A 22,122-nucleotide genomic window follows, 5' to 3' on the forward strand; every position below is an offset into this window, starting at 1 on the left:
CTGTTCACATTTGAAATTTTAGAGCAAATTCACGTAAAAGATAAGATAAAATAACATATACAAGTTAAATAAAAACATATTAAAAATATATATATTATTAACTTGTGGATCTCCTCTAGTTTGAAGTGCTGGGGAGACCAACTAGAGACCAGCAGCTGGACGTCAGTGGTTGTACTGGTGGACTACTTCAGTGAAGAGTAGACGACGTCTGGCTCTGGTTTAAAGTCTGAACACAAACACACACAGTTCAAACAACAGAAAACATGATTAAAAGCTTTGTAGTTCAATCAAGACCTCGTTTGCTCTCTTATTTACACTCTTACTTACATTATTTACAATCTCCACCTCTCTGCATCACACACAGTCCCAGTTCAGACTGAGCTCGAGATATGATGCAATTATATTAGCTTAGCTTAGCATGATGGTGAGCAGGGGGAGCAGCTAGCTTGTTTAAAGTTAAAGTTAAAGAGCGGCTGTACCTGGTCCTCCTGGCTCTGATGGCTGTTCGTCCATTACTCATATCTTCAGTTTTCACTGCTGAGTAGACTGCAGCTGAGTAACTCTCTGCAAAATAAAACACCTTTGACATTGTACAAAATCGGTATGACTTTCATATTATTGCAAAGGTTGTTTTTATTCATAATGTTGCACAGTGTAGAGATTGAGCTTCACACGCTTTTCTTATCTTAACATCTCTGCTATGAAACTGACCACATAAATCTGAAGGATGTTTCTGTGAAAGAGAAAAGAGGACAACCACAAAGCTGCAAACATCTGCTTTTAGTGCACACTGATGCACTTCACCACAGAGCAAAGACCTTCACAACATCAACACTATTACTGGCCAAACCAAGAGACACTGTGTTGAGAGGCTTCACTATCTTCAGACTACTGTAAACTAGAATCATCAGCAGGATGACTGTATCTGGTCAACATGCCATAAAGAACAAGATAATTATAAACTTTATTATAGCCAGATTCTAATTTTCATTTTGGAGAATGAGAAAGACTGGATTTAAAATGTTAGCATCATAAAATGTTAGCATCATAAAACTATAAAAAGACGTCCTTGATGAAATTATTCACTTTGAATTCATGATGGTCTGTGAGCAGAGTTTAAAGAAATCATTTTCCAAATGATGTCTCCGTGTTCCTTCCTGTGTTTAACATGAACAGCTCTGTGCTGAAACACCTGCAGCTGAAGTGTTTTCATTCTATCAGAAACAGGATGCTGGACGACTGCAGAGCTGTTAGCTTCAGTTAACCACAGACCACAAACACACAGTCCAGCTCACAGTGAACAACAGTAAGTACAGTGTGAGACTTTAGTCAAAGGAGCTTGCAAAGAAAAGCGTCTGGACTTCTTTAAGTTGCTTGCCCAGGATGTGAGTGGGCCATCCTGGGCCATCTGCCCTCAGGAATTCGCATGATAAGGTGGGGCCAGGTTTCACAATGAACACACCTGAAACTCTGGCTGATTGGGACCCACACCCAGTTTCACACCTTGGCTCAGGCGATTAGAGGATGTGAGACTTTACAGACAGACGGTTATATTTGACAAAACTGATCAAATTTTACATAAAGAAATAAAATTCATTTATAATCTATAAACATAAACGATTTATTGTGAAAGCGTCAAATCATAAAAATCTTTATTTTACTGTTCAACAATCCACAATTTTACACAAACTGAAATAAAAATACATGATCACACATAATCCAGAATGTCCTCTTAACCCAACACATCATAATGACAGGCAAGTGTTCATGAACCTATATCTGATTTTATTTTCATATTAAACTAACTTTTAGATTTAAATCTGAGGAGGAAAATGTTTGCTTACCCACATTGTTACATGTTTGCAGTTCCCTGACTATCTTCACTCCTACTTTCAATACATTATCTCAGATTGTAAGGCTGCATTAAAGCCTTTCTAAAAGCAAATCTAACCACTCGGTGTCCTGCCTGGCAACGCCTCTAAACAGATATTTGGGAAGTTTTATTGAAATCTACGGCAAATAGATAGAAAATGTCATTTAAGCTGTGAAGTCTGCACATGAAAGAATGTGTGTGTAAAATCAAAAGATAAAATCTGCGTAAAAATTTGTTATGATGAAAAAAAGAGCCCACTACCTCGGATTTCTCTGATTGGCTCTTGTTGACTTTTTGATATGTTGATTATACTGCACATGATGTCAGTGATGACTTCATCTTCTCCAGCTTTGTCTTGTTCTGCTAAGATGATCCATTTAGATTAATTATCTAAACAGAGATTACATGTTAGAACGTTTGACTGTGATCATATTGAATGTGAACTTTATTCGACTGAACAAACTCAGACATGAAAGATCAGGAAGTCTGAGTCTCACCTTCAGGTTTCCTGTGGACACATCGCCTCACCAGCAGAACCAGTAACACCAGTAGAACCCCAACACACACTGATCCAACAGATGACAACACAGAGAGAACAGGAGGAGAGAGTGATGGTGGAGGTGTGGATGTAGGTGGAGGTGTGGATGTAGGTGGAGGTGTGGTGGTGTGTTCCCCTAAAATAAAGCAAACACAGTCATTAAGTTGTCGTCACATTGTGAATGTTGAAAGCTGCAGAAACACAGACAGGTGAGTGTGTCACCTGTGACAGTGATCCAGCTGGATGGAGACTCTCCATGACTGCTGATGTCACACTTGTAGAGGCCTTCATCAGACCTGGAAACATGCTGGATGGTCATGTGACCTGTAGGCTGCTTCCTGATGAGGGAGCCATCTTTATAGAAAGCAGCTGGGAGGTTGGAGGGAGTGGTCTTTGTTTTACAGAGCAGAGTGACGTCATCTCCCTCCATCACAGGGAGGACAGGACTCTGCAGGATCACTGATCCACCTCAACACAGAGACAAACTACAGCATTTCATCCATTTACACACAGCTTCATCAACACTAACTCCACACACTCAGCTTACCAGTGACTGTCAGGTTAACCATGTTACTGATGGGACCCTCTCTGGACTCACACCAGTAAACTCCACTTTCTAATGAGTAGATGTGACTGATGTTACAGGAAGAACCAGCTGGTGTTCCCCATTCCTCACACTCAGCTCTGTTGTCTGTTGCTGTGTTTCTCCTCAGAGTCCATCCAGCAGAGCTGTCGTCCTCCTCACAGCTCAGAGACACAAAATCTCTTTCAAAGAACTGAGAGCTGCTGGGACTCACAGTCAGACGAGCTGCGAGGGTTAAAGTGAAAAACGATTAGATTTTATTTTTTTCTTCAGTTTTATATGTGAGCTCCATTGTGGAACATGAACCCAATCAGGTCATATCAGTGAGCATTTCTCAGGTTTAAACTGTGACAGAAGAAGGTTACTGACCTTGGTTTGTTGTGCAGCTCAGCAATGAGATCAGAACTAAAGAGAAATGAAACTCAGGTTGATTTGAGGTGAACATAAAGAACAACTCCACACAAACAGCTGACAAACACAGATAATACACTCTTCTGGGTCTAGGGGTCTCAAAAAAACTAAACGTAGAATCTATCTTGACTAGTTCAAACAGAATGAACTCTGGAACCAATTCAAATAACACATGTCCTGGCACTTTGTCTCTAAATTTGGGCCAATTGTTTAGAAAGATTTGTGTCACATTCAGACCTAAAATCAGCAGTTAACCAAACATCACAACTGACTCGAACCACTGCACCACTGTGACGTGTGTACTGTTAGATGATTTAAAAAATAAGTTCTCACCACTTTTTCAGCAAATGTGCTGTTGTGCCACTTTAGAATATAATTTACAGATCTTTATATATTGTTTTTGTTAATAATTGAATAGAACAAAAAGTTTTGTTGGTGAATTTGATTTGATTGTTAAACACTCAAAGCAGTTCACACAGGTCGGACTAATTATGTTGACTCTAAGATTATATTTTAAAAAACAACACTTAAAGTTATTGTTTTGATAGTGTGCATTGAATGTTCTAAGTATATATAAAACACTACTTTTACACAGTAAAGTCATGTGTCCACTGTGCAGCTGTGTTGATATAATGAGTGAATGATTTGATCTTTTCACTGCCTGCTGTGTTTCCTCGACTCCTGAGCAAAGATAAAGAGTCAGTTCAGACCTGCAGTTGGTCCTCGTGGTGTTTTGAACTTGAATTCAGCCTGATTTGTTTTTCATGTCTTCTCCTCCATCATCAGTTATCAGGAGAGCAGACAGTCAAAGTACAAGAATTCAAACAAACACAGAGATTCTACTTACAGAGCAGACACAGCACAGATGTTTCCTTCATCGTCCTTCTCACTCATTTGAGCTTTTTTTCACTTCTGTCACTGACACCAAGTAAAGCCCGCCCTCTTCCTCTGAGTCTGTGTTTTTTCTGTTGGTACAAAGGCGGTGGTGGGTAACTCGCTTTTTTACTTGTGTACAGATGCCTATGCTAAATTATATTAAAATATAAACTCAATGTCAGTGTCAAAGATTCCCTCAGTCTGGTGTTGATGAGCTGTGATTTCGTTAATGAACAAATTCAAATAACCGTTAAGTGGTTCATTCAATTTTATAATGTGTTAGTGGTTAAAGCTTTCTTTTGGGTGTCATGTTTTTAGTATTTTTGGTTGTGAAGCACTTTTTAATATTTCCCTTTAAAGGGACTGTATAAATAAAATCTTGCTTACCTCACTGATGAGTATGATGTGAAACACAGGAATCGAACGAGGGACGCTGCTGTTATGGAGCTGAACTGGAACCATTCAGACACTGAGGCCCTCTGAACACATTTTAATTACAGCTGTGCAGAGACACACTGATGACTGACTGGAACACTATGATTCACAGATTGTTGAAATGCTACCCTTCAATGTTGCCACTTGAGCGAGATATTTGACTTTAAATCTTGACATGGATACAAGCAGATCATCAGTGAGAGTCACTTAATATTAAAATTAGTACCATCCATTCGCTTCCGCTTATCCTTTCCAGGGTCGCGGGGGGCGCTGGAGCCTATCCCAGCTGTCATAGGGCGAGAGGCGGGGTACACCCTGGACAGGTCGCCAGTCTGTCGCAGAGCCAACACACAGGGACAGACAACCATTCACACCCACATTCATTCGCACATTCACACCTAGTGACAATTTGGATTATCCAATTAACCTATCCCCACAAGCTGCATGTCTTTGGACGGTGGGAGGAAGCCGGAGTACCCGGAGGGAACCCACGCAAACACGGGGAGAACATGCAAACTCCACACAGAAAGACCCCGGCCTGATGTTGGAATTGAACTCAGGACCTTCTTGCTGTGCGGCAACAGTGCTAACCACCGTGCCACTGTGTTAAATTAGTACCATCAGCGTTAATCTTATTAAAAGGACGTTAATATCATAACCGTATTAACGCAGCAAATCTCAGTTAGCTAGCTATCACGGATCGCCCTGCGCGTGGGGCTTGTTGTATTACCTCTTTATTTCCCTTTAACTTATCTCATAATTGTAAGGTAAATAGATTTGTGGGTTAAATAGAAGAGTTGAGTATGTGGGTTGAAACCATCACAAAATTGTCAAATTTTCTCTGGCACAATGTATTGTTACAATCAAAATATAACTGATCAAACACAAATTTCCTTATTCTTTGTGACTTTTTAGGAGTTTATATGTCTATAGTGGTCCTGAAACAGGCTGTGGGCAGTCTTTGTTCAAGGGCTTCCTCATCAGGTTGTGATAAATATTTTTTGGAAATATTTTAATAACTCACATATCCTTGCATTGATATGTTGGCAACACCGAGATTTATACCTCCAGATGAGTCCAGGTGACCTTATAACCCAGGCTTCTGTTTAAACATCCTCACTGTTCTTAAATGTTGGACATCATGACATTTTCATGGCTCAGTGCTTTAAAATAAGAGAACCTGTTGTTCAGTCCCATGATCATCTGACTCATCATTTGACTCTTTGTACACAAATGTTTAGCCTGATGGCATCTCTGTTCAGTTTGCCCTTTGCTTTGAACTTTACACATATAAAAATCACACAGTCTCATCCTTTACAGATGGCTTTAGCTGGATTCTCAATTTCAATCATCTTTTGCATAAGACCTGTTTCCACAGAGTTTCAGTTCTTTTGTAATTTGGCGTATCGCAGTGTCAAAGAGATTTAGATCCCTAATTGCATTTTATGTATACTGGTATATCATAGTACGCCAAAGCTGGAAGAGAAGAAAATTTGTAACTATTGGAAGGATATTTAAATTCATGACTGCACTTTCAGACTAAAGATATGAACATTAATACCTATGTTTTATCGTCTTTCAAAGAGTAATATTTCTACATTATCGAAGCAAGAAGAAACAATATAGAGCAACATCATTACATGAGTTTGTGATGCAGTTTTTGCAACATTAAGCCTACAAAGTTCTGGGTTCTAACTTCCTTCAGCTGCTATCATGGGATTGTGTGTTCTCCCACAGTTTAAAAAGATATGCTGTGTGGAAATTAACTGAAAATCTTCCACAGTTTTTACATGAAAAGCTGACATCAATAACACTGTATTATTCATATTAATGTTTTCAACTGGTGGATGTTAAGAGGTTATATTGCTGGCATTTACAAAGCAGCTGCCCTGCTGTAATGCTCAGTGTTGCCAGTAGGTAGAAGCAGACTTCAACTCTGAGTCATGTCCCTTTGTAAATTCACTGAGAAGTTTGAAAGGAGGAGCTCTGTGCTGTGATCCAGAACGAAGTCCAGCCTGGGTCATATAGGTTTGAAGGTTTTCATACAATAAAACACTTCTTTGTCTTCATGGTGAAGTCCTGAGTGTGGTACTACATATATTTCCATGGAAGATATATGTAAATGCTACCAAATACATTTCTGTATATCCAATCCTTAATCCAAATAAATAGAGTAAAGGGAAAATTTAACTACTTTTGGAAGTTTGTTTTACAGCTACTGAATTCAGTTCCTGCTGCTTTATGTATGTAGCTACAGTTTAACTCATTTTGGGATTCATTTATTTTTCACAATAAACACAAGTGTGTATCAGCCAGAACCAAACCAGCCAAACTTTCAATTTGACTTTCTTTATTAAACCCAAAGAACTACTCAAGGAAAATATCTGACACAATGTAGAGCACTATGTCTGGATAACACCAAACGCAGGATGTCATCACAAATACATCATACTGTACTGTCCACAGTGGTGGAGGGGCGATGATTTTTGGCTTGTTTTGCAGTGACGGGAACGGGTCACCTGAAAGTAATTGAGGCTATCACAAACTTCTCTGTATATTAATATACTCTAGACTAGAGTCATAAATGAGCATCGGCGTCTAGACTTCAACCTGAATGATGCTGTGGTGGGCATAAATTAATGGGTGCAAACCTCACTACATAAACTGATAGATAGATAGATAGATAGATAGATAGATAGATAGATAGATAGATAGATAGATAGATAGATAGATAGATAGATAGATAGATAGATAGATAGATGAGCTCTGTTAGACACACTGAATGACTACAATGTCTTTCTTGCTGCTGTTACAACCAAATTTCCCTTTGTGGGACAATCAAAGGATTATTCTATTCTATTCCATTGTATTCTATTCTACTCTGTTCTATTCTATTCTACAAAAGCATAAAGAATAAAAATATTTTTTTAACGTGTGGTGGGGCCCAGTTAGAGACCAGCAGCTGGACGTCAGTGGCTGGACTGGTTGACAACTTCAGTGAAGAGTAGACAACGTCTGGCTCTGGTTTAAAGTCTGAACACAAACATATACAGTTAAAAAAAACAAAAAAAACCCAACAGGAAACATGATTACAAGCTTTGTAGTTCAATCAAGACCTTGATGCCTCTCTTATTTACATTTGCATTTGAAGTGTGAACTGGGTCAGAGCTCTGAGCTTCAATCGTGTGTTGTTCTTTTTTTTCTTTAGCTTAGCTAAGCATTATTGCTGGAAACAGGGTGAGCAGCTAGCTTGTCCCTGTCCAACGTTAAAGTTAAAGAGAAGTTGTACCTGGCTCTTCTTGTTCTGATAGTTTTTTGTCCATAACTGTCATTTTTAGTTTTCACTGCTGAGTAGACTGCATCTGAATCCGTCTCTGCAGAAGTAAACAATCAGAATTATGTGAAATTACAACAGGTATAACAACTGCACAACTTTTATACTATAGCAGAGCTGTGGGAAACTTTCTACCCTAATGTTGCATCATGAAGAGAATAAGCGACAACTTTAAAAAAAACCACAGCAGCATTTCATACTTTTTGTTTTTTTAATCTTAATGCCACTGCTATGAAAAAAAAAAGATTGGCCACATGAAGCTGAGGGGTGTTTCTGTGAAAAAGAAAAGCGGACGACCACAAAGCTGCTACTGCTTTCAGTACAGACTGACTTGCTTCACCTCAGCACAAAGCAAACACTTTCTCACAGTATAACCATTATTATTGTCCAAACTAGGACAAACTGCAGTGAGAAGCAGCTTCAGACTATAGTTAACTGGAATCATCAACATGATTAATGCATGTGCTCAACGTGTCAGGATGGTACAGAAACTACTAAATTATCAACGTTATAGACGTCAGATTCGTTATAGAGACTGGGAAATGCTTTTAAATTAATTTTAAAATGAACGGTCCTGTGTTGAAACACCTGCAGCTGAAGGGTTTTCTTTCTATCAGAAACAGGATGCTGGACGACTGCAGAGCTGTTAGCTTCAGTTAACCACAGACCACAAACACACAGTCCAGCTCACAGTGAACAACACTCACAGTGTGACACTTAAGGCAATTAGACCTGACTAAGCTGACCTATTTTCAGACAAAGGAAACAAGTTCATAACTACACTTAGCAAGTTTTGTTTGCTTGTTTTACTCTTACAACAGTCCACATTTTTACACTTCTGAACTACCCTCATATGTCCCATCATTAAAAAGTCAGCAACAGTGCTAATCTTATTCTACCTTCATATTCAACTGTGTGCCTGACACATTTGAAGAGGAAAAAATCAGAGATGTTATTCATCGTCCAAACTATGATCAAAACACACATTCTCAAACATTTCCAGTTCCTTAACTATCTTCGCTCCAACTTTCCATAAATTTGTTCACATTATAAAGCTACATGAAAGTCCTTCTAAAAGGAAATCTACCCATTCAGTGGCCTTCCTGGTAATGCCTCCTAACAGATATTTGGGCAGTTTTATTAAAATCTATGACCAAATAGATAGGAAATGCCATTTAAGCCACAAGGTCACCAGCATGTGAGAAACTGTGTGTGTAAAATCACAAGTCGAATCTGATGAAACCTGCTTAAAAACTTCCTATATTGGAAGACGAGCCCACTACCTCGGATTTCTCTGATTGGCGCTTGTTGATTTTTTGATATGTTGATTATACTGCACATGATGTCAGTAAGGATGTCATCTTCTCCAGTTTTTTCTTGATCTGCTGAAATGATGCAAAATGATCAATAATATAAATTAAAATATGTAAACAGAGATTGCATTTAAGAAAGTTGTTACTGTGATCATCATGAATGCGAACTTTATTCTACCAAACAAACTCAGACATGGAAAATCAGAAAGTCTCACCTTCAGGTTTCCTGTGAACACATCGTCTCACCAGCAGAACCAATAACACCAGTAGAACCACAACACACACTGATCCAACAGATGGCAACACAAAGAGAACAGGAGGAGAGAGTGATCGAGGAGGTGTGGATGTAGGTGGAGGTGTGGTGGTGTTTCTCTCTAAAATAAAGCAAACACAGTCATTAAGTTGTCGTCACATTGTGAATGTTGAAAGCTGCAGAAACACAGACAGGTGAGTGTGTCACCTGTGACAGTGATCCAGCTGGATGGAGACTCTCCATGACCGCTGATGTCACACTTGTAGAGGCCTTCATCAGACCTGGAAACATGCTGGATGGTCATGTGACCTGTAGGCTGCTTCCTGATGAGGGAGCCATCTTTATAGAAAGCAGCTGGGAGGTTGGAGGGAGTGGTCTTTGTTTTACAGAGCAGAGTGACGTCGTCTCCCTCCATCACAGGGAGGACAGGACTCTGCAGGATCACTGATCCACCTCAACACAGAGACAAACTACAGCATTTCATCCATTTACACACAGCTTCATCAACACTAACTCCACACACTCAGCTTACCAGTGACTGTGATAGAGATCATCTTGTTATTTGCTTTATTTTTGGATTCACACCAGTAAAGTCCACTGTCAGATGTTGAAATGGAGCTGATGTTACAGGAAGAACCAGCTGGTGTTCCCCATTCCGTTCCACAAAGAGTGATCATAGTTGTTGTTGTGCTTCTTTTCACAGTCCATCCAGCAGAGCTGTCCTCCTCCTCACAGCTCAGAGACACAAAATCTCCTTTAAAAAACTGAGAGCTGCCGGGACTCACAGTCAGATGAGCTGTGAGGGTTAAAATAACAAAACAAACAAACAAACAAACAAACAAAAAAACTGATATATTTTTGTTAGAACTGCAAAGATGATCCCAGTCAGGTCATATCAGTGAGCATTTCTCAGGTTTAAACTGTGACAGAAGAAGGTTACTGACCTTGGTTTGTTGTGCAGCTCAGCACTGAGATCAGAACTAAAGAGAAATGACACTCAGGTTGATTTGAGGTGAACATAAAGAACAACTCCACACAAACAGCTGACACACACACAAACTCTTATCTCCGATATATGTGCTCATTTTCAGCTAAAGCTAAAAAAATCCAAAACAAAACAAAAAGGAAAAACAGCAGATCAATTTGGACTTCATGCACTTCTACTCTAATATGTATCTCAAAAAACAGCTTGTAGTACAATCTACAGGGTGGGCCATTTATATGGATACACCGTAACATGGGAATGGTTGGTGATATTAAAGTCCTGTTTGTGGCACATTAGTATATGTGAGGGGGCAAACTCCTCAAGATGGGTGGTGACTATCGTGGCCATTCAGAAGTCGGCCATCTTGGATACAACTTTTGTTTTTTCAATAGGAAGAGGGCCATGTGACACATCAAACTTATTGGTAATGTCACGTCACATTCTGGGTGGTAACCTGCATGTGCGGCCATATTGGAGGCACTCGGAGGTAAACACTGCAATGGATCAATGTCCGAAACCACAGAAAAGCTCCTCAAAATGCGTTATAGATGCAAAGGTATACAGTGAAGGACTTGGTCCACAGGTAAGGGCACGATATTTGGAAAAGTTAGGTTTTATTGGTGTGCAGATCCAAATGAGTTGGCTCCTTCATCTTGGATCAATGACGAGCCGGGGAGTCTTCCGTCTATTGCGTATCTTGATATCAACTACCTGGTTTTCTCGCCCAGAAGACAGCAGACCTTAAATCTTATAAAAGTTTGGAGGCCTATAACCAGATGGTGTGTGGATGGGTGAGGGAGATGCAGTATCAAGTCATCAGCGACAGATGTGTTGTGAATGCCAAAGTAAGTAACGCAATAACATCTTTAATCAGTCAAACCTTAACTGTATGATATCATCCCTTACCAAAAAGTAGCATACTTCGAGTATATTTTATTAAGTATGCTTAAGTATAGGAAAGAAATGAGTGGAACAAATTCAGATGTTGTCCAGATTTTTGCCTGGTTTAGCTTCGCTAATCACAACCGCCTCTTTTCCTCTGATAACTTTCGGCATTATTCTCCATGATTTGTAATAACTTTTGGCTGTCTATAAAACTGCACATATTTTTCACGGTCTAACCGATTGGTACAGCCAAAAACATGGCAATAATTCACCATTTCCTTTCGTTCGACGTTTGGAATCTGTTTGAGTGCACGCGCTTTGTTTACCTCCAGTAGCTCCAATATGGCGACTTCCGGTTTGATGACACACCATGAAAACGCACTATCCGGTTGTTCAGTCTGACGTCACTAGCCGTGTCTGGGTCTAAACTCCGCTGCAGGTCCATATATCAAACGATCACTATGGCATTACTGAGAGTTGAAAAACTGTCTAAAGTCTTTCATCTTTAATAAAATGATCAGTGTTCTGCTCTACCAGGTGTAACAATTGAGTTTAACATCCAGGCATCCATGAAAACGGAATTTATGACATTTAACGGAGTTAGAAGTTAGCAGGGAGTTAGCTCGCTAGCTTCTATCTAAATACAATATAGCATGTCCTGACTGCGGGGTTTTGGAAACAAATTAAAACATACAGCTCTGCTATCACTTCCAGCATGAATGAAGACAGAAAACTAAACAGCAGTGACGTTTGTAGGGTTACTGAAGTTGGGCTAGCTGGTATATAATGATGTGCTACGTGACCGCTAGCGACACAGCTATGTTAGCATAATATAAACAAGCTAACTTTTTTTCCACTCGATAAAAGTTAACGTGAGTGTTCTCGGTGGTCAGAAACAAATGTAATCGCATGGCAGGATGCTGTAAAAGGACCAAACTTCAGCCAGGAGAACAACTGAGATAATCCATCCACAATACGAGGTTAGTCATTCATATACTGCTGCATGGGCTGGGCTGTAGTTACATCCTAAGGTTTTAAAAACTGAGCTTAAATAAATGATTAGCGGTAATAAAAGCCGAGGGAGGTCAGCAGTGATCACTGACTGTTTTAGGAGCTTTTTGAGATCAAATAGAAGAAAATACATAACATTAAACATGTTAACAACACAAAAGCCATATTAAATGCAGACTACTTTAGACCCGGAAGTAGGATTCGTTGCGTCATCACTGAACAACCGGATAGCTGTTGACCGCTATTAAAGGTAAAGGCTAAGTTTTCACCCACTAGAGGGTGCTAACGTACCTCGTCATGTTTAGGCAGCGATGCAATAATTTACAAGTTCCACTGTTAAATGTTATGTAAGTTCAAGATAATTAATTTGTGATTAATGAATAAGGCAAAGGTGTGTTAAAGGTAACACACTGATTTACTAATGGTCTTACGGGGTGTTCACATACACAGCTGTTTAATAAAAGTATTGTGAACCATCAGTTTGAGAGACCATCTTTTCAACCGGGGATGCTACACACGTATCTAAACAGCATCTCCTAAAAATGATCATTGAAATAATAAACATTTCACTAAACTTTTAGTATATGCAAAACATCCATTACTTTTAAATAACCCTGTAAAGTCATGTGTCCACTGTGCAGCTGTGTTGATATAATGAGTGAATGATTTGAGCTTTTCACTGCCTGCTGTGTTTCCTCAACTCCTGAGCAAAGATAAAGAGTCAGTTCAGACCTGCAGTTGGTCCTCGTGGTGTTTTGAACTTGAATTCAGCCTGATTTGTTTTTCATGTCTTCTCCTCCATCATCAGTTATCAGGAGAGCAGACAGTCAAAGTACAAGAATTCAAACAAACACAGAGATTCTACTTACAGAGCAGACACAGCACAGATGTTTCCTTCATCGTCCTTCTCACTCATTTGAGCTTTTTTTCATTTCTGTCACTGACACCAAGTAAACCCCGCCCTCTTCCTCTGAGCACCTGCTTTTCTACTGGTTCAAATACAGTGGATAATTAAATTCTTATAAAAATGCAAGATATAAACTATAAACATGTATCTTTTAATGCAATGAGCTTGCTGAGACATCTGGCAATTCACACAGATGGAAAGAAAACTCAAGTCAAATGTCCTCTGCTCTCAGTGATCTGTAGTTTGGTTGATGAACAAATCCATGTCCATGTAGTTACGTCCCCCTCAGTGAGAGAGGCAGATATGATGTGAAACACAGGAATCAAACCAGGGACGCTGCTGTTATGGAGCTGAACTGGAACCATTCAGACACTGAGGCCCTCTGAACACATTTTAATTACAGCTGTGCAGAGACACACTGATGACTGACTGGAACACTATGATTCACATTTTACATTAACACCATCCTCACACATGGTTCATATATGGCCACTAGAGGGAGATGTTGGACTTTAAACACTAACATGGATACAAGCAGATCATTATTGTTTCCATACTCAAAAATACATTTTAACAGCGACGGTCCACAATATCAGATGAGTTTTTACAAGTGACATGATAACCTCCAGAGAAGCTGAATGATTTAATGTGGTAATTATGTTACCATAATTACCACATTAAATTATCATTTAATGTGGTAATGGTTTAATTTGTAAACATGACTAAATTGGCATGTTTTTGATTATTTCTCATTTCTAATATTTTTAAGTGGCAAGGTTGTACCTGTCAGTGATGTTTGTTTTCTCAAGACTGATTAAAATTCAGATTATTCTATTTCAGTTTTTCTTTAGTTATGATTTTATTTTATTTTTTTAATTCTAAGCACCAAACACTGTAAACAAATTAGAGTAAAAAAATAAGAACATTAAAAAGCATAAAATAATACAAAACAACATTTAAGATATAGACTGAATTACAATGAGCACAAGTATCACCATCATCTTTTTTAATAAAGTCTTTAAAGCAACCACAGCTGGCGCAAAGTGCCGTGGATCGGAACTAAATAATAAAAATAACATTTGATTTAATTGAAAGCAAATAAAAGAAAAATAAAATAATTAATTAAATAACACATTTAAATACAAGAGACACTAAGTCTCACTGTGGTCAAAAGCTAAAGGCGTGTTTTAATAGTGGACAGAGATGGGACCTCTCTAAATTCAGGAGCCACGATAGAGAAGGCCCTGCCCCCTCTGAGCTTCCTCCCGGATCTCGGTACTCCAACTAAGCAAGTAAGAGACCAACATGGTGTGTAGGGATGAAGAAGCTCAGAGAGGTAAGGTGGGGTAAGATTGGGAAAACATTTAAAAACAAACATACACATTTTAAAAGAAACAGGCACATATCAACACAGCAACACATGTTCAGTCATTAAAATACAATTTATATTCACAGTTAAGACTTTAAAACACTGTAAAAAGAAACCCAATAAACAGATAAAAATGCATATTGGGTTGGGCGGTGAATCAGGAACTTCAGCTATAATTTCATTAACATTAACAATAAAATGCATATTAGAAGTAAATATATTGACAAATCCAGACATGTGCAAATACATGTAAGCAGTGCTTAAAAAATGTAATGAATAAAAGCTGCCTAGCTTTTCTTTAAAATGAGAAAACTCTAATAAATATTTAGTAACAATTGCAAGAGACTCAGTTCACAGTTAAGAAGCTCTGAGACATTTTAAATATGCTGCTGTTCAACAGGAAGGACGTGTGAATCCTATTTGTGGGGTTTTCTTCTGTAGATCAGAAAACTGACCACAATAAAGACAGTGGAACCAAGTAGACAAAGTATCAGTGGGACAAATCTGCCTCCTCCTGTCTGACCTGCAGGTGAGAAACAGGTGTGAGGTGTCAGCTGTCAGGTAGGTGATGAGTGAAGAACAGAACAGAATCCATTTCCTCTTCAAACTGCTGTCAGACATTATCTACTGCACTCTGATCACATCACTCAGACCAGCTGCTTTCTACAAAGTCTCATCAACAACATCTTTAGAAACAAACATCAACAACCAGGAAGCAGCTTCACCTCTGATCACACACACACTCAACTCTACTCACTCACCTGGAGGAACAACATGAAGGTTGATGTTGTTGATGGATTCCCACGAGCGTGTTTCTCTCATGATGATACGACACTTGTATGTTCCAGTGTCGTTAATCATCACATCCTTCACAATCAAAGACACATTTCCATCCTTCATCTGTCTGTCCTGCAGATCCACCCGGTTCTTAAAAGATGGATGCTGCTCATCTGGATCAAACTGCTCATCTCGGTACGTTAGGACATATTCTTCTCCCAGGTCAGCTCTGCTCCACTCTAAAACAATGATGCGGATGTCCTTGTTTGGAGCTCGACATGGCAGAATGACGTTCTGTCCAGACTTAGATGTTATGTTTTTCTGGTCTGAAAGAGGAAACAACACAAAGCAAAGAGGATGAAGTAAGTGTTCACCTCTACATCAGCCAATCACTGTGAGGATCAGGGACCACTGAGATGTATATGTTTTGATTGGCGTATAAATGGAATATAAAATTTTCCATTCTAGTTTCCCTACTCTATCTCTCCTCTCTTCTACATCATTCTGGAAGAGCTTGAATCCACCTCTGGTGCACCTGGTCTTGCTTCCTTTCCATTTGGTTTGCTGCAGATATATATATCTACTTTCTCTCCATCATATGAACCACCTCTCTCCCGTTACACAGTCCCTACATTAAAGTCCCTGCTCTCACCACCAAACTCCTGCTTTTCCTTCTACCTGCCATCTGGGGGCCTTTGTCTTTTAAAGAGCAAGAGAGAGTGAGAGAGCAGAAACTGAACAAATGGGCAAATGGCAAAGTTAGATGGAAAGAGAAAAAACTGTAAGGGTTTACAAATATACGAAGATAAGATAACCCTTTAATAGTCCCACACATGGGAAATTTGTTAAATAAAAAATGCAAGATAATTTAAAGATATATTTCATGGATGTTTTGTGTGCTTTCCAGTAACACCTTAAAATGCACGGGGACATTCTAAATTGAACACATTGACTGATCTGAATGGTAACAGGATTCAAAGCACTCCAAACATGGCTTGAACAGAACGGCTGCCAATGAAATCTATATCTCCAGCCCTGGAGCAGATGTACCCTGTGTTGAGTCTGCACAATAAGAGGAGGGCTTGCATGAAAACTTTACCTTAAGCTGCCCTCCTATCAGTTTGCTTCTCGTCCAGGTGTATGGAGAGGCAGTGTGATTTTTGACTGCTTGATGATATAGTGGACTGTCTCCAAGTACTTTCAAGTCATTTGTAAATGTCACAACTTCATTTTATCATGTGCCATTTGTTGTGCGCTCGTCTTATTTATATTTCTTGTACAGTAGTCGGTTAAATATCGTTGTAGATGTACAATGGGAATTAAAGTCTATTCTGTTCTATTCTCTGTAGTTAAGTGACTGAATCAATGCTGTGCATGTTTTCCCTCTTATCTGTTTCACTACAAATAATTGTTCAAAATACTTTGGAAAATTCTGAAAAACATGACTGACTGTTAACCTGTAGGTTTAATAACTAAAGGGTTCACCTTAACCTGGAAGAGAAATCTGTGAATTGGTTAATTTAATTTTAATTGTAGGCTCTGCACTTAAAGATTGATCCTAGAATCAATGATAAGTTAGTTAGATGTCAGTACATAAAAGAAAAGAATACAAAGTGGTTTAAATCAAAGGTGTAGTGAAAGGCAAGTGGTGACGCACTCTCCAAGCAACTAATATGCTGTTATACTGATATTAGATTAATCAGAGTTAGAGACAGACGTTTTCAGGGAACACTTTGTCATTTTTTAAATGTCTTACTTATTAATACTTACAGATACAGATACATTTAACAGGTCAAGTCTCACCTGCACGGACCAAAACAAGGAGGCAGAGCCACAGCTGGGTCCAGCTGAGCAGTACAGATGTTCCAGCGGACATTTCAGATGTAATTCTGAGGCGGTGCTACAGACAACTATTCTGTCTCACTACATGTAAGTTTTCACATAGAGCTGAAAGAGACTCAAAGTCCGTCTAGATGCGTCTCCCTCCCTCAGGATTTGACCCCTCATCTGACTTCTATCACCACCCGGGACAAGCTGCTGACGTCCCTGCTGATCACGTGATTTTAGGCTAGGGTTGAGAAGAGTCTGGGGACACCCCGGATGGTTGATCATCCGACTAAATTGGCACAAAGAATGTATTTCTTTGTGTGGAGGGGCATCCATAGCATTCCAACAGAAAGGCCATTTCCACTGTCACATTCCCAACATTTTCCAAGTATGAGTACTCTCCGCTTGTTGTATTGATCGGGATTATGTACTTGTTCCGAGGCTGAAAACAAACGTAAAGGTCACCGCCTACTTACTAGTTGGAGGGATGGGAGACTGCAGAATACAAGCAGCAGAAAGTGATGGGAGATTTCCAGTCCACAAAGAGTTTGTGCACTAATATACACACATGCTACGGTATATAATGTCATCCACAATGTCTTAGGCAAAGACACCATTTTTGTAGGTTTCCCTTTGTTGATCTCCGGAGAGTATTGCAAGTCAATCGATAAATATGTGATTAAGATGAAGTCTTTCAACTTTCATTTCGGGTTTTGCATTATATCTGAATTTTGGTAGCATTTTATAATATGGCACGCAGGCTTAGGGTGTAATTACCCCTAGAATTAAATGGACTTTAATTTACTGATATTTAATGAATAATATCGCACACTGTTTTGTGTATTTTTCCACAGAACCTAATGGAGGCTTACAGCTGTATAACTATTTCTATTCCATGCGTTGTCTTTTATCTTCTGATTTAAGCACGCTTAAAAACTCTGTTTTAAAGTATCTATATAACGTTATTATATCATGTAACTTTACTTTTATATTTTATTCATTCATTCATTCATTCATGAGTGGAACTGCTCTCAGAGCACTTCACTCTGCAGCACTGACAGTTGTGGTCATCTTATTTTCATCGATCTGTCAGTCACTGCTGGATGAAGTACTCAAACCACCAGTAACATGTCCCAGTCAAAACATCTACATATAAGCTCCTGTTGTCTAAACCACTCTGAATCATCAGTACAAAGCTCATCCACTCTTAGTACAAACCACCCTGTTTACCACCATTCCAATCAAAAGAGAAAAGAGGAGCAAACAGAGGTAATAACTGAGTGATTATGACTGAGTTTGACGCTCACAGATCTGCACAGAGACTTTAAGGAACAAGTTCCTTTCCTCTGCAGATTTCACTCAAGTTCACAGCAGCATTCATCTGCAGAGTCCTGAATGCCTCATTTCTACACGAAGACTTTAGTGATTTCTGCTGTTGCACTGAAACAAAGAGTCTCAGTGTGCTGATGACAGTATCTCTATACAGAGTAGAGCTTCTGTTCCATTTCCAGACCTAGTGGTTATGAAATCACAGTCGACTAAAATAAGAACCAGCAATTTGGCGGCTTCAGTTAGCCTTCTGCAGAGCTAACCGAAGCCTCTCTCTCTCTCTCTCTCTCTCTCTGTCTACATATATATATATATATATGCATACATACACATGTATATATACACATACACATGTATATATACACATACACATGTATATATACACATACACATGTATATATAAAAACACCCAGCACGCCCCTGCGGGCGGTTTATCCTTCAAGCTCGGGTCCTCTACCAGAGGCCTGGGAGCTTGAGGGTCCTGTGCAGTATCTTAGCTGTTCCCAGGACTGCGCTCTTCTGGACAGAGATCTCCGATGTTGTTCCCGGGATCTGCTGGAGCCACTCGCCTAGCTTGGGAGTCACCGCACCTAGTGCTCCGATTACCACGGGGACCACCGTTACCTTCACCCTCCACATCCTCTCGAGCTCTTCTCTGAGCCCTTGGTATTTCTCCAGCTTCTCGTGTTCCTTCTTCTTGATATTGCTGTCATTCGGAACCGCTACATCGATCACTACGGCCGTCTTCTTCTGTTTGTCTACCACCACTATGTCCGGTTGGTTAGCCACCACCATTTTGTCCGTCTGTATCTGGAAGTCCCACGGGATCTTAGCTCGGTCATTCTCCACCACCCTTGGGGGCATCTCCCATTTTGACCTCGGGACTTCCAGGTTATACTCGGCACAGATGTTCCTGTACACTATGCCGGCCACTTGGTTATGGCGTTCCATGTATGCCTTGCCTGCTAGCATCTTGCACCCTGCTGTTATGTGCTGGATTGTCTCTGGGGCATCTTTACACAGCCTGCACCTGGGGTCTTGCCTGGTGTGATAGACCCCAGCCTCTATGGATCTTGTACTCAGAGCTTGTTCTTGTGCTGCCATGATTAGTGCCTCTGTGCTGTCTTTCAGTCCAGCTTTGTCCAGCCACTGGTAGGATTTCTGGATATCAGCCACCTCCTCTATCTGCCGGTGGTACATACCGTGCAGGGGCCTGTCCTTCCATGATGGTTCCTCGTCTCCCTCCTCTTTCTTGGGTTTCTGCTGCCTGAGGTATTCACTGAGCACTCGGTCAGGGGCGTGCTGGGTGTTTTTTTTTTTTTTTAATATATATATATATATATATATATATGTTTTTCCCTATGTTATTACTGTCCATATGTACATAGCGATGCAGAACTGTACCCCCCCAGCATGTTTACACTGAGTAGGAGATGCTCTGTATCTCATTGTACAACTGTATAGTGACAAGAAAGGCATTCTATTCTATTCTAAAACCCTGCACTCACTTCTTAATTACCTGGAAGCACCTTAAAGACGACCGGTGTTCCAGATCAACTGGCGTTTAGATCAACTGGCGTTGGTCGAACAGATGTGTGGCAGTCTTGCGTTTCAGTAGCTCCTACCGACAAACCAGCAAAAAAACGCCAAATGTGTCATCTGTGACACTTGTGAGGTTACCTCAAACACACTCCGTCAGTCTTGATGCTGTTGAACAACAAAATGTTTAAAAATGTGTACCTGGTGATATCCTCATGCGCGACGCGATCGCGAAAACAGCAAACAAGTAACACCACGTCGTTGTTGTTCACAGGACAGCAAGAGTAAACGATCGGGAGACCCTTGTCGTCGTTATCGTTCCACTCGCACGGTTTATTTCACCGAATTCAGCGTTTTTGCTCCACAACTAAAGCGAGCAGTTTGCTCTGTGCACTAACATGGAGTCGAGTCAACCAGCGCCACCTCTGGCCAAGTGCCACAGCCTACAGCCAGATCAACTGGTGACACACATCTGCAGCACGTTTGAATTCGTGTCATGCACATTTGTACCTTTCAATTGTGTGTTTGTGCGTCATGCAAATAAACCTTTGAAATGAATGAAATGATATCATGTATTTATTATCAGCCTACATTTGTACAAAATGCCAAATGACATACACATAGTCATAAGAATCACCATCCTGATATCAACACTTTTGCCCATAAGAAAAATGTCGTGAACAAATATATGACACACCAATATTTCACCAGTGTTGTAACTCACATGTCGCCAGCATAGTCTGCCTGTGTCTCCCCTCTGCAAACGAACATTTCAGAGTTGGATGTGATATACAGTCTGCATAAGTGTGGTCAATCTCATAACGATCCGTAAGGGGATGGCAGCTACGCTGAATGTACAGCAGTCACACAGTGATCAGCAATAAACAGTCCCCAAAACTTGCATATAATCCCCAATGTGGAGCCCATCTACTGACTACCACATAGCAGCTGGACCAGTCCCCAATGCAGGTCAGTCCACTGCTGCCACCTGTGGCCAAGTACCATAGCCTACCACTAGATTAACTTGTGACACACATCTGCACCTGCTGCTATGATCACATTGAGTAAAGGCTGAGTGGCTGCACTCACACGTGGTGCATCTAAATCTACCCACAAATATGTTGAAACATGCAATGCCAGCAATGTGGATTGTCAACACTACAAACAATCAGTAAGCAAAGACTACACGGGTCAATTCCTTCTGTCCATCATCCAGCCAGATATACGTATGACACACATCTGCAGCTGGTCCCATCACCACGTTTGAATATGTTACCTGCACAACACATTTGTAATTGTCAATGTTGTCTTTGCTGTCCCATAAACCATGCAACCACATGAAACACAATTGTGTATCCATTTAAATCCCATCATATACATGAAGTTGTAGACATCACAACTCCTTCTGTTTATGTTATTACCCAACAACAATATGCACTCCACACATAGATCACATAGAAATATGTCATCAGTGTGCTCACAACACACCTTGTCAGAATAGGCTGCCTATGTCTCTACTGTGATTCTGTATATTTCAATTGTGCAACTGGAGTCACATGAGGCAATCGTGTGGTGTTTGCCAGGAACACTGGTAGCCAATATAGGTGATTAAGCAGCACAGCTGGAAAGAATTGGTAGTCATATGCAGTCTATATAAGCCCAGTGAGTACAACCAACATCTGTGGGTTTCGTGAGGTGGTAGCAGTCAGTGAATTTACAGCAGTTAGATAGTGATTAGAAGGCAACTATAGCCAGTGTGGTTGGGAAGAGCTTGTGAGAGAGTGGACTCCTGAAAGTGAGTGACTGAGGTGTGCTAGTTGGTTTGTGTGGTGTGTCTGTTAGTCTGTGTGTTTGTGGTACAGTGGAGTAGGTAGATA

The 22,122-nt window shown here is 40.1% G+C and overlaps 3 protein-coding genes and 1 long non-coding RNA gene across 7 annotated transcripts; all 4 read right to left on the reverse strand.

Annotated features, from left to right (window-relative positions):
* Positions 1-800: 800 nt before the first annotated feature.
* LOC143415634 (uncharacterized) lies at positions 801-3,005 on the reverse strand. Its single transcript, XM_076880948.1, has 5 exons — positions 2,959-3,005; positions 2,634-2,879; positions 2,371-2,547; positions 2,135-2,233; positions 801-925 (listed from the first exon to the last, which is right to left on the reverse strand). The coding sequence occupies exons 1-5, from the start codon at positions 2,978-2,980 to the stop codon at positions 801-803; spliced, it is 669 nt and encodes a 222-aa protein (XP_076737063.1). The 5' UTR covers positions 2,981-3,005.
* Positions 3,006-3,011: 6 nt separating this feature from the next.
* On the reverse strand, positions 3,012-4,352 carry LOC143415732 (uncharacterized). The gene is made up of 3 exons (XR_013096152.1): positions 4,253-4,352; positions 3,364-3,399; positions 3,012-3,219 (listed from the first exon to the last, which is right to left on the reverse strand). It is a non-coding gene; the product is annotated as an uncharacterized LOC143415732 (long non-coding RNA).
* A 2,644-nt stretch (positions 4,353-6,996) lies between these two features.
* LOC112432363 (high affinity immunoglobulin gamma Fc receptor I-like) lies at positions 6,997-13,446 on the reverse strand. 2 transcript variants are annotated; one of them, XM_076880954.1, is made up of 8 exons: positions 13,367-13,446; positions 10,561-10,596; positions 10,149-10,412; positions 9,824-10,069; positions 9,579-9,737; positions 9,334-9,432; positions 8,006-8,090; positions 6,997-7,749 (listed from the first exon to the last, which is right to left on the reverse strand). In XM_076880954.1, exons 1-8 carry the CDS (start codon positions 13,395-13,397, stop codon positions 7,743-7,745), a joined length of 927 nt encoding a protein of 308 aa, XP_076737069.1. In that variant the 5' UTR covers positions 13,398-13,446; the 3' UTR covers positions 6,997-7,742. The 2 variants fall into 2 exon arrangements, with proteins under 2 accessions (XP_076737069.1, XP_076737068.1); XM_076880953.1 differs by having other exon boundaries at positions 9,334-9,435.
* Positions 13,447-13,726: 280 nt separating this feature from the next.
* LOC112432400 (butyrophilin-like protein 2) lies at positions 13,727-20,749 on the reverse strand. Of its 3 annotated transcripts, none has more exons than XM_076881062.1 (3): positions 20,447-20,749; positions 15,535-15,876; positions 13,727-15,296 (listed from the first exon to the last, which is right to left on the reverse strand). In XM_076881062.1, the coding sequence occupies exons 1-3, from the start codon at positions 20,460-20,462 to the stop codon at positions 15,190-15,192; spliced, it is 465 nt and encodes a 154-aa protein (XP_076737177.1). In that variant the 5' UTR covers positions 20,463-20,749; the 3' UTR covers positions 13,727-15,189. The 3 variants fall into 3 exon arrangements, 2 of the variants coding, with proteins under 2 accessions (XP_076737177.1, XP_024656717.2); XM_024800949.2 differs by lacking the exon at positions 20,447-20,749 and adding an exon at positions 17,354-17,757; XR_013096120.1 differs by lacking the exons at positions 13,727-15,296; positions 15,535-15,876 and adding an exon at positions 20,264-20,327.
* Positions 20,750-22,122: the final 1,373 nt, after the last annotated feature.

This window comes from Maylandia zebra, unplaced genomic scaffold, assembly GCF_041146795.1.
Source record: "Maylandia zebra isolate NMK-2024a unplaced genomic scaffold, Mzebra_GT3a scaffold02, whole genome shotgun sequence".
Classification (NCBI taxonomy): Eukaryota; Metazoa; Chordata; class Actinopteri; order Cichliformes; family Cichlidae; genus Maylandia; species Maylandia zebra.